Source organism: Eublepharis macularius, chromosome 5 (assembly GCF_028583425.1).
Source record: "Eublepharis macularius isolate TG4126 chromosome 5, MPM_Emac_v1.0, whole genome shotgun sequence".
Taxonomy (NCBI): Eukaryota; Metazoa; Chordata; class Lepidosauria; order Squamata; family Eublepharidae; genus Eublepharis; species Eublepharis macularius.
Genome location: NC_072794.1, coordinates 84,130,462 through 84,142,996, shown reverse-complemented (window position 1 = coordinate 84,142,996; position 12,535 = coordinate 84,130,462). Strand labels below are relative to the sequence as shown.

The 12,535-nt window shown below is 40.5% G+C and overlaps 1 protein-coding gene across 1 annotated transcript in view; it reads right to left on the bottom strand.

Annotated features, from left to right (window-relative positions):
- Nucleotides 1-786: 786 nt before the first annotated feature.
- The window catches only part of DHCR24 (24-dehydrocholesterol reductase), a 28,598-nt gene continuing 16,849 nt past the window's right edge, over nucleotides 787-12,535 (bottom strand). Inside the window, exons 6-9 of the mRNA XM_054979366.1 lie at nucleotides 12,112-12,255; nucleotides 8,387-8,584; nucleotides 4,550-4,728; nucleotides 787-4,124 (exon numbers count right to left, since the gene is read on the bottom strand). Coding sequence (XP_054835341.1) covers nucleotides 3,971-4,124; nucleotides 4,550-4,728; nucleotides 8,387-8,584; nucleotides 12,112-12,255 — 675 coding nt within the window. The 3' untranslated portion in view covers nucleotides 787-3,970. The remainder of the gene's footprint in view (nucleotides 4,125-4,549; nucleotides 4,729-8,386; nucleotides 8,585-12,111; nucleotides 12,256-12,535) is intronic.

Genomic DNA, 12,535 nt, shown 5'->3' with positions numbered 1-12,535 from the left:
AAGAGTGTCTCTGTAGTGTTTGGATCTACATACTCAAGGCTGATTTGTACTCTGTTCCTGAGCTCAGATATGCATTGCATAATTTTAACTGGGTGTCTCTTAACATGTTGCCCAAAGGTATACAGCCTCAATGGAGCATTGGCCTGGTTTTGCAACTAGGGATTTTTTTGTTCCCTGAGAATCCTATAAAGTACGCTACTGACTTTTAGAGCATGTAAACACTAAATGGTTACATGCTTTTTGGCATATGCACTGAAACCTTGGGCCAGTGCAATTTCCAAGCTTTCTTGTAAGTAAATACAATATTTAAACCTATTTCAGTCCAGTTTCTGATCAGGTTTTATTCAGAATCTATATTGAAATGGTTCTCTATAGGTGTTATATGCAACATATTTCTCCAATCTTTAATGATCTTGGTCACTTTGAGAAACCACCCACAGCACTGTTGATCATTCTGGACCTTCAGAAGTCACTGATATCATTAGTTATAGCATCCTTTGAGCCAAACAAGCAGAAGTGAGGATCAGAGTCATATCACTCTGTGAGTATAAAAAGGCCCCTCTCCCACATTGCCTGGCTGGCAGGAGGCACAAGTACCACTAAGGGAGGGTGGCAATGGGCAATAGAGGATCTTTGGGGAGAGGATGAGATTTCCTCCATCCTGAGTCCTTTGCAGGTCCTTACTTGTATTGTTCTTATGCAAATACTCTAGTAAAGTAAGGTTCTGTTCAAATTAAGTCACGTACACCATTATATGTTACAGTACAACCCTATTTTAGTCACTCACACCAAAATAGTATTTTTATTGTAATCGTACACTTTCTGTCTAAAAGTATCAATGCTGACAGTGATAATACCAGCAGCGACATTATACTCATACTACATTAGATATCAGAGCTAGCAGGGCTTCTGTTAAGGTTGTAGCAATAAGGTACAAAAACCACTTTACAAAAACAACCTGCGCTGAGAAAAATACAGTGTATAGCCAAAAGTAAATACATAGTACGGAGCAGACTCAAAAAAATTCTTCACGCCAAGTTTTTCAGGCAGATGAACAGCAAGCCTTGGTACACTTTAAATCTCATTTATTGGGGCTGGGTAATATGGCCCCCCGTCTAGAGTGTTTTTATGACAGAATTGTATGCTTATTTATGGTTTTAATGTAAATTTTAATATCGACGTTATCTAGTCTGAGACTGTTCACAGGGAGAATGGACTTTAAGTAAAATCAATCAATTAATCCCTGTTTCTGGATTCAGAGTACACCCACTGGCATAGCCATGTTGGCTTTTTGCTGCTTCAGTAATTTCCCATACCTCACAAGCATTAAAAAAAAAGATTCTCAAGAGTCTGGAGAAATCACTACAGAAATTTAAGCAGAACCTTTACCTTTATGGAATAGTTGTAAGATTGCTCACAGCCTGCACACTTGCACATAATTAAATGATTAAATTTCTCCCTTACAGTTTCTCCTCAACTCTAATAAAATCACTAGGTGGATATAATAAAACATCATGGAGAGTTGCCAACATATCTCAAATCAACATTTTTCTGTAAGTTCAAATAAATATTGCAAACCATTTTTAAAAATTATACCTAACTAGTCTTTGGGTCAGACTTTGGTTAAACTTGTGGTATAATTAAGGGGGGGGGGGACAACAAAAGCCTGTGAAGCTGATTAATGATTTAAAGGGCCAGTTAATTTTCTTTATGGGAAAGTTCAGGACCTCATCCAGCAAAACTGGACTTACTACTATGGTATTAGTACTGAAGCACTGACTGGAAATAAGCTCACAATTTGAAGCAGGAATAGAATGAAGAAAAATTATGCTATTCCTTCCCCTTTTGTTATACCTGCCTCCAGGTTCGGATTCTGGGTCTTTAAAATACATAACCTCAATTTCCTTTTATCTGGCTCTGGAACACACATTTGGCGAGTTAGTGATCTGGAGATTCTCACTACACCCCCCTTACATTTCTGAATGAAAAATAAATTGACATAAGATGGCCAGGCTTCCTCCAGCTGATAAGGCTCTAAAGAACCTGGAGAGATGCACTGCAAATAATGTGCTATTAGAATTATCACAATCCACCCACCTTTTATGTACTATCCAGATGCCATTGTAATTAACCTGCTGCAATTCCAGCATCTTCTGTGGGGAGGGGAGGGTCTCTTTTTTTTAAAGATCTGATTTGAAATTACCAACAAAACAAAACAAAAAATTAAGCTCAACTGCCACACCAAGCTGTCTGAACAGTCAACGTGCTGTTGAGACTTCCCAGGGCTGTTGTTTCCTTAACATTTCACCATTTGTCTCATCCCAGCTTAATTATTTCCAATTATCTCCAAAGGGGAAGAATCTCACAACATTTCTGAATCAATTGTAAATTATCTATTCTTCCCCAAGGGAGAAAGGCTTATTTCCTGTTTCACACTTTTTAGGAAACAAAAGCCACTGTTCTGTTTTTTTTAAACGTATACTTGTTTATTTCATGATCATGCTATGATGAGTGAAATGATAATTTAAGAGGGATGAGCATGGATTCTGGCTCGCTACAAAGCAAAAAGCAGTACTCAGTCCCCACCCCCAACAGTTAGCCACCTACACATTAATGCCCATGCACCACAGAGCTGGCCAGCTGGAAAAGAACAGTAAGCAGTTAAGCAGGCTGGAAACCAAGGAACCAAAAGGAAAAAAGCAGGGAAAAGTGGGACCTTTGGTAAAAGGGATGTATTTCAAAGTAGCAATCTTACTATATGTCCTGTCGCAATGGGGAACATAATGCTATGCACCACCATCATTTCTATTCTGTTTGCTGTTGAAGAGGCATTCTTCAGCAGTGCAAAAAGGTTGCATAACATGGAACCACCCTGAGTGATATTAGCAAAATTTGTCAGTAGTAAAGGCAGGCAACAGATAGCACCTACCAAACCATAGTTACTGTATATCAGCTACTACACAACTTCAACACCACCACATTTTCTTCACACAACATATATAAAAAATGCAAAAAGGAGTTACAGAAACAAAAACTACTTTTTGCTGTTCAGTTACAAATTAAATGGCAATCCTCTTTGTACTGTTAAAAGTGAGGCGAGTCCTGTTCTTCCAACAAGCACATTAGAAACCTGGTAATCTGGCTTTGCAACTCAAGGTATGAATCATCCAAGAATTTTTCATATCTTGTAACAGAACACATCTAAAAAGCAGCATAGGACAAAATTTAAACCTCAAATACAGCAGTTTGTTCCAAAAGAAGCAGCAGACATCCTACATGTACCTAAGCAAAAATACTTTAAAAGCAGTGGTTTAATATAAAAAGGGGAGAGAAGTGTATTAGTTTCCTCCCTTCTCAATATATGCAAGCTACATTTTTTCTGACCACATGGACACCTTGATGGGAATAACAAGTGAAGTTAGAACAACCTCACACTGGCTCAAACTACCTCCATGCCACAGCTTCCAAGGTGTTCATGCAGAAAGCCTTATTAATTGTAAATACTTGCTTGCTTTTGAGTATTTGAGCAGAAATCTTGGCCAGAACAAGCTACTTCAATCAAGCAACCCTTTGAAAGGCAATCTCAGTTTGGCACTACCCTCAGATAGAAAAAGGCCTCTAGATGCCAAAGCTCCCATAAAAGGCCACTGGCATTTTCTAGTTATCAGAAATGATACTACAATTCTACATTACCATCTTACTTAAGGATTTGCTTTTCCACTCGCCTCCTATAAGATATAGCCAATTGCAAGTACAGATAGTTTTGCAGCTATGACTTACAACTGAGATTTCTTAACATTATTAAAAAAATATGGACACTGTATGATAAACAATTGGTAATATCTCCTTAAAGGCAGGAATATGCACTTTCAAATCAAAAATGTAAGTCTTTGGGACAGCAACAAATGTTTTGTAAGGGAAGAGCAGTTAGTTATTGTGAAAACTGATTTCCCTGCTTGAGGTTAGAGATTTAGTGCCTTGCAGCTTTGGAGATTTTATCATACACCTCCGGAAAAGCATCACTGCATTGAAGTTCTTTCCTCAGTTTATGATATAGGGAGCCGTCAAACATTTCCCAGAATTCTTCACGAGTCATATAGCAATCTGCATATAACATCTGGAAACTGAAACAAACAAAGAGTTGTTGCATCTGAAGATGACAGCAATTATTGTCCACTTCTAAAATTAGGCTGCTTTGGCAACATAAAGCCATTTGTTCTGGTATTATATCAACAGACAAACCTTTCAGTCCAATCTTATGTATTCTAGCAAACCAATAAACCAACTAATATGGAAGAGCTTGCTTTTTTTAGAAGACTTCAGCCGTATTAGTAACAGAACATAATGACTTTTGAAAGCTCTTTACAAAAAAGATGCTTCAATTACCTTTACCTACAATAAAATTTTAATTTTTATATTGGCAAACATAAGCCAAAATCCACTTTGTGTAGCCACGATATCATGGGGCCAAGCTAAGGGTTATTTACTAAATGCTTCTCCTAATCATATTAAGACAAGATTTCCTTTTCAGGACTTAAAAAATCCTTACCCATGTACACTCCTTACAAACTTCTCCATTTGTCTGGTGGAAGCCATGGCATCAAAGTGTTTTGTTTGAGGCGCTCCATAGGACCCAACATTTACATATAGTTCAGTTTCATCTCCTTTTGGATGAACCATACCAGGGCTATTAGGCAATATGAAGGGACACAGCCACAGGGGATAAACCTATAGGCAATGGAGGGAAAAAAGTCACCCTAATTCAACTCAAAAAGTTGACACTATTTAGTCAAACATCCACATTGTTATACATACATAATTCCTAACCCAATCAAGAAGGTGACTAAAATTTTGTACGTATCTTTGTCAGTCCTCCGTATTCTACTTTGGGCTGGAGAAATACTGTCAGAGTTCATTCACAGGGGAAATTAATAGTTTAAGTTGGACCTAGTTACAATATTTCACTTCTCAGAAATTCCCCTCCCTCACAATGCCTCCCCCCCCCCCCCGAAATTACTTTTGGGAGAAGGAATCTCAGAGAGGTTGCTTGTCATAAAGACACTCAAGCTAGTATAACCATCACTCCAATATCCTACTTCTTCACAAGCTTATCTGCATGATTACAACCTCCAGTTAAGCAACAAGGAACTGTTGCACATTTCATGCTGCTACCTACTGATGCTACTTCAATTTTTTTGATCTGAATTCTAAATTTTTCTAGTGCTCTATACAGAGCATGATCTGATTTAGCAAGTTTATCTGAACAAAACTGAAAAAGCACCCCACATCCCAAAAGCAACAAATTCTTGAACCAAATATTTGATTAGAAAAGAAACCCAAGTTTGTTTTAAATGCTATATTCAAACAAACTGAAAACTTTGAGGTAATATATTTGAATACTTGTAAAAAATTAAAGACACTATAGCATACATCACTCTTCTAGTGTTAAGGCACTGAACTGATGACGCACTAATTCTACCACACCCAAAGAATTGTGCATTCTGTGGACATTGATGTCCACTTATCTATTTCAATGGTGTAACTGCCTTCCATGGAAGGGACTGGGGTGCCTCACTTTCATGGTCCTTCTCTGTAGTACCACTTTGATATTTCTTAGTTCCTTATCAGATCGGTGACTACAATAACTATGTAGTTACTTAGTTCCATATCAGATTGGTGACTACAAGAACTATGTGAGAGAAGACAAAAGTTGTAACTTTGGTCTTGAGCTGACTTGCGCAATCAACCAATGAATTCATATGGTTGTTGTGGATTTTCCAGGCTGTATAGCCGTGGTCTTGGCATTGTAGTTCCTGACGTTTCACCAGCAGCTGTGACTGGCGTCTTCAGAGGTGTAGCACCAAAAGACAGAGATCTCTCAGTGTCACAGTGTGGAAAAGAAGTTGGCAGGTAATTTATATCTACTCAGGAAGGTAGGGATGGGCTGAGTCATCCTGTAAGAGTTTCCCAGGGTGTGGAATGCTAATGGAGGGAGGCTTCACTGTATCCTGAGGAGGTTCTTTTGCATATAGATTGGTGCTTGATATGCTAATCTTCTCTGCAGGGCTATTGTCAGGTATAGAGTATTTTGTTAGCCTGGCGTTTTTCAGGACTGGAAACCATACTCTATTAATTCTTAAGGTCTCTTCTTTCCTGTTGAATTTGTGCTTATGCTTATGCATTTCAATGGCTTCCCTGTGCAATCTGACGAAGTAGAGGTATACCGCATACCCTGCAGCTGTGGACAAGTTTACATCAGGACCACACAGCGTAGCATCCAGACAAGAATAAAAGGACATGAAAGAAACTGCAGACTTGGCCATCCGGAAAAATCAGCAGTGGCTGGACATAGCCTAACTCAAACAGGACACACTATCCTATTTCAGGATACTAAAATACTGGACAACACATCCAACTACTTCGTTGGAACTACTGGAAACCATGCTCTATTCATTCTTAAGATCTCTTCTTTCCTGTTGAAATTGTGCTTATGCTTATGAATTTCAATGGCTTCCCTGTGCAGTCTGACGAAGTAGTTGGATGTGTTGAGACCTTAAGAATGAATAGAGCATGGTTTCCAGTCCTGAAAAACACCAGGCTAACAAAATACTCTATACCTGACAATAGCCCTGCAGAGAAGATTAGCATATCAAGCACCAATCCATATGCAAAAGAACCTCCTCAGGATACAGTGAAGCCTCCTCCATTAGCATTCCACACCCTGGGAAACTCTTACAGGATGACTCAGCCCATCCCTACCTTCCTGAGTAGATATAAATTACCTGCCAACTTCTTTTCCACACTGTGACACTGAGAGATCTCTGTCTTTTGGTGCTACACCTCTGAAGACACCAGTCACAGCTGCTGGTGAAACGTCAGGAACCACAATGCCAAGACCACGGCTATACAGCCCGGAAAATCCACAACAACCATTGTTCTCTGGCCATGAAAGCCTTCGTCAATACAATGAATTCATAATTTAATTTTTATTTGTATTATTGTATGTATTTGTTTTATTTCCCAGTTTGCAAATCAATAAAAACATAGGTATTCATACCATTCCTAGAGGAAAATATTACAACTTTGCAGCTGTAAAGATTACCTAATATTGTATTTGCAATGTCATCCATTTATTTTATGAATAAATGCACATGGAAACTTTCTAGTCCACATCTTTGCTGCTACTTGCAAAGGTCATCTAATGATCAACTAGAACGCACTTCAAATTAAGCTACTCACACATACTGTTTTTTTAAACCAATACTACAGTACTGAATGAAGCAAGTATTCTACACCACTGACATATGGAGAAGTTTTTCTAAAGCACCAAGATAGTAAATGAAACAATTCTCCCCACCACTGCACCTTGTTAATTTGTTTTATTATTTGTATATTGATTTTAGTTTTTGTTTTTATCGATTTTAACTGTTCACCGCCCAGAGCCCCTGGGGATGGGCGGTATATAAATTGAATAAATAAATAAAAATGAATGAATAAATAAATATATTGCTCAGTAAGGACACAAGAAAACCCACATCTGAAAAAGCCCCAGGAAATAGACAATGATTATTTTGGATAATAAAATACTGAAAATACTCAGTTGGACAGAGTCTTCACAGACATGCCTCTTTCCAATTTGGTTAGCATGAGTGATTACTATACACTTAAGAGTATAACTCTACTTACTTGCACACTCAGGGAGACTCCCCTTCTCATGCTTCTCCCTCAGCCTGTAGCCCTGTTCACATTACAGTGAATGCACTTACAACCTGCATGTACAAGTGTACATCTGTTTGTAAGACAGAGCCAATGTGTGTTCACTTTCCAAATGAACTGGTACTAGTATCTGGATAATGTGCAATTTCAATCACATGTTCAGCTGCACATGTGTTGAACGTAAGATGAAAATTACTCAATGCACTAATCAAGCGTACACTGCAAACAAATTCTATGTGCATTCACTGTAACGTGATCAGAGCCCAAGTCTCTCTCTTGCTGCCAATGTTCCCGTTTTCCTCCCTGTATGCTGTGATGTAGCTACTAATGCTGTGTATCTCAGCCAAATAGGAGGCTATGCATGCACATGCTCTTTGAAACCTGAAGAGAAGGGAAACACATGCAGCCACTGTAGAACACTGTTCTGTTTCTTTGATTAGAGACAGCAGTAGCAATACAAAGAATCAGGCACAGTAAAGAGTCAAAGTTACTGAGACACACCCTTCATTAGTATACCGTCTCCTAAATTAAGGTCAGCCAGCAGACACTTAACAGTCATGTCAATGGCTTGCTGCTTTTTATATTGTAGCTACCTCCATCCCTTCTCAGGCCTGTGGTTGGCAGAAAAATTCTATTTAACAGTACTTAGATTTAGGGCATGTCCTCTTACTCTGATGTCACTGTGGTAGGTTTCAATACACGTTTCAAGAGTTTTAATGGGGATCATCATGTCTTGTACCACATGATGCTGCTCATAGAGCTTTCTAATTGCTTCTCCTTGAGTCAGCTTTAACAATGAGATTTTAGGAGGTACCATCCAGCCAAATAAGTAGCGAAATACAGGATTATTTCCAAAAGGAATTATGTCCTATAAAAAGAACAAAAACAAGTAGTGAGCAAAACTGTACAGCATAGATTTTAAAAATCGGTGAACTATACCCTGCCTTTTCTCCATCAATGTGCTGTTCATTGCAATACAGCAAGTTGTACTTACTGGTGAGCAATTAATTGCATGTTATGGCATTCTCCTTCCTCTAAGGTCCATTGAGCATTTGCTATAGAACTCTTGCCTACTGGGCTGATATTAGGAATGCTTCACCCTGTCTGGGCAATTACCTTAAGCAATCCCCCGTTGGCTCACAGAGAAGAAAAGCAGCTTCCCTTTTCCAAGGGGGCTCCCCAGTGCATCTTATCAAAGAGACCAATAAATAAAATTTGTAGTGGCTCATGCATTCTGGAAAAGCAGAAGACAATCACCTTTGAGACCAATCAGGTAAAGATGAACTAGCAGCAGGGGGCCCAGGTATCCTCACTGCCCTGCTTGCTTTCCAGCCACCAGCAACATCCTCACTAGTCTACTTGCTTTCCATCCAATCCAACAGAGGTGGGCCCAGGAAGGGGGGTGAGGTTAGACACTGTGCCACCGGACCTTGCCTGGCAGTGGCAGCCTTACAAGCCTACCCCCCCTCCCCTCCAGGGTCAGCAGTCCAACCAGTCTGCTTGCATCCCACCATTCCTGGTGGCTGCAGCTGGCACAGATGGGTAGTGAAGCCAGGCATTACACCACTTACCTATATCCAACAGTAGCCTCACGAGCCCACTAACATCTCCCCACCCCAACCAGCATTATCCTCATCAGCATGCTTGCCTCCTGCTGTTGGTGGTGGGCCCAGGCAGTGGGTGGTGAGGCTGGGCACTGCCCACCAGCCTATGCCTGACAACAGTGTATATGCCTGCTATCTTAGCTCACAGGCAGCCTGGCAACAGCCCTTACTGGCCTGCTCAGCTCCTGGGCCAGGCAGCCTTCCAAGCCTCTGTCCCTGTATTTTCCAGAGGTGATGATGGCAGAATAAACTGCCATGTGATGGGGATGGAAATAAAGCCCCCTCCTGTACAACAATGCTTCTTTCTCCATATCCTCTGCGCTCTCATCCCAGCACTCAGTCAGCTATCGGGAGATCAGCAAATTGGTTGTAGAAAAAGGAAAGTAAACTTCACCATGACCATTGTAGTCTCACCTCAACAAGAGGAAGTGGGGCACAATGTGCATGAGGGATTGCTTCCCTTTCTCCAGAGCCAGCTTACTCTTCTTCAAGCTCACAGGCCATCTTGCTTGCTGCCTGGGGCTGAAGATAGAGTGAAAAAGCAGAGGCATGCAGACTTTCCGGCTGTAGGGGCCTGCTCAGATCTCTGGTGGTTGATCAGAGTGGTCTCCTGCAGTTAGGGTTGCCAACTGGCTTGGAGAAAACTGTCTCGTCTCTTTAGAAGGGCTTAGTATTAGTTTGATCTTCAGTTAACAGCAGGTAATGTGATTTACATTTCATGCCACAAAAAACTTCATTTCTCTTCTACATATTACACACCTCTATTTAAAGGACTGGGATGTTTTTTCTCTAGGCTAGTTGGCAACTGTGAGCCTTGCTACAAGTGACATTTTACACGTGAAGGATAAAGGATCATTTTCGCAAGTCTCTTTGGGAACTGAAGTTCCTCTCCCCAACCCCTTTTCCTTTTGTTCCTTCCCCTCGCTGCCTGAAGAGACAGAAAGCCTGCGGCAACAGCAACTTTTGCAAATCGTTTCTCCAGTCACAAGCCTGCTCTCAATGATCTTTGGGGCAGGCAGCTGCAACTTTCTCAGCTTTCTCCGGAGCATTCCCCCCCACCCCCTGCAAGACGATTTGCAAAAGCTGATGTTGCCGTAGGCTCTCTCTGTCTCTTCAGGCAGCGAGGGGAAGGAACAGAAGGAAAAGGGGTGGGGGAGAGGAACTTCAGTTCCCAGAAAGACTTGCGAAAACGATCCTTTATCCTTCACGTGTAAAATGTCACTTGTAGCAAGGCTCTGTATCAGCAACAGGAAGCCAGAATGCCTTTTACTTTGCTGTGTTGACTTGGAGTATCCCTTTGCAACACTATTGCAGCAGGAAGTCTCAGCACCATCATGATTATACATCAAGGTTGCAGAGATGTTTGAAGCTCCATCAATTTAGGCAGCTGAATGAGGTGGCTCAGCATAGTGGTTAAGTGGTTGGCCTGAAAAATCAGCACTCTGTGGGTTTGAATCCCACTACTTCCATGAGCTCAGTAGCTGGCCTTGGGTAAGCCACTGCTCTCAGCCCCAGCTGCACTATGGGGATAATAACAACATTGACTTTGTTGACCATTCGGAGTGGGCCACTAATCTGTTCAAAAGAGTGGTATATAAACACAGGTATTATGTATCAAACTGACAGCATTTAATATTAGTATGGTATAGTTAATATTGTTGTATATGTGTGGTTAGTGCAGTGGGGTGTAGGGAATATGCAGAGTTATGCAGCTCTTTCGGTTGATGGAATTGCAATTGTGGCTTTCCATAAGCCATGAAGTGAGTACCGCTGCCATACACTCTTGCCTGTGGCTGTCAGCAGGTGTGGGAATGAGCTTAGCCTCCAGTTACTGACCATTACACTACAACTCAGCAATACTATAGGATGCTATATGTGCATAAAGTGTTTCAGGATTGGCTTTACTATCCAATTAAGTAAAAGACATAGTTTAAGGAAGAAATTTATTTGGCTCTGGTTTCTGGGGGAAATCCCAATCTTAGTTCAGTGTTATTTTTTATGAGAAAATCAATGTGCTCTCCCAGCAACTAGGCTGGTTATGACTAGAGAGGGAGATAAAACTGAGATGCCATCAAGTTAAAAAAAGAGAAACCACAAAAGATGTCTGAATTAGTTGCTGGTACATTCACAGCCACAGCAACCTTTATTGGCATAAATAATACAGACAAAACAGGAGAAATGTTGTGAAATAAATTCATAGGGCAGCACAATCATGTCCCCAGACAGCAAAATTATCTCAGGATACAGCACAGTCATAGGGGGCTTTATAAAATGTTACCCTTGACTTCCACACATAAGCCAGGAATTCAGCAACGGATAGGGTTATTGCTGGACTCTTGTCAGCTAAGAAAAATTTTAGATCCTTATCCAAAAAATCCCTCTGCACAGGAAAAAGAGGACGAATCAATAAACTGCGCATAACAGAATATTTGGGGCAGCGAAAAAGAATATGTGAGATTGAATCGGGTTCCCTCAGAGTACAGTCACACAGCCTATCCCTATACGGAATACCCTCGTATCTGCCTGTGACCACTGCTGAGGGAAAGAGATTGAACCTCGCTAACATAAAAGCCCTCCTAAACACAGGGTTTATCAGATCAGCAATATATGCCGCCATGGTGGTGTGCGAGGAATAGAGGGACAGTGAATGAGGGGAGCAGACTCCGGAGCTGCCGGCATTAATAGTCTGCGCCTCAATATCCCAAATTCTCCTCTTAACCACCTGCAGAATTGCCAACTCACTGCTGGTACATATAAATACAATAATAAACCTATACAAATTAGATCCTACCTGGAGTTCCCAGAAAATGCTCCGTGTATGTCTATGATAGTAATGTCTTGTTGGAATATACTCTATTCCTGTCTTGTTAGCCTTCAGATACTTCTCTGCATGTTTATAGAACCATGGCTTATAGTAGTTTCCAATGCTATTAACCTTAACACAAAGAACAGGAACACAGTGAGAAAATAATGCTGATTTTGCTTCATAATGTAGTAGTACAATACATAATGTAGTACAATACATAATGTTGCTTCATAATGTAGTAGTACAATACATAATGTTGCTTCATAATGTAGTAGTACAATACATAACAGTTGTCATGACCAATATTAATAATAAGCAAATTAATAATAAGCCTCGTATAGTGGTGCCACCATTATGAGTTTCCTCCATAATAGTGATTAGCAAGGATGACAATACTTGCACTCCTCCT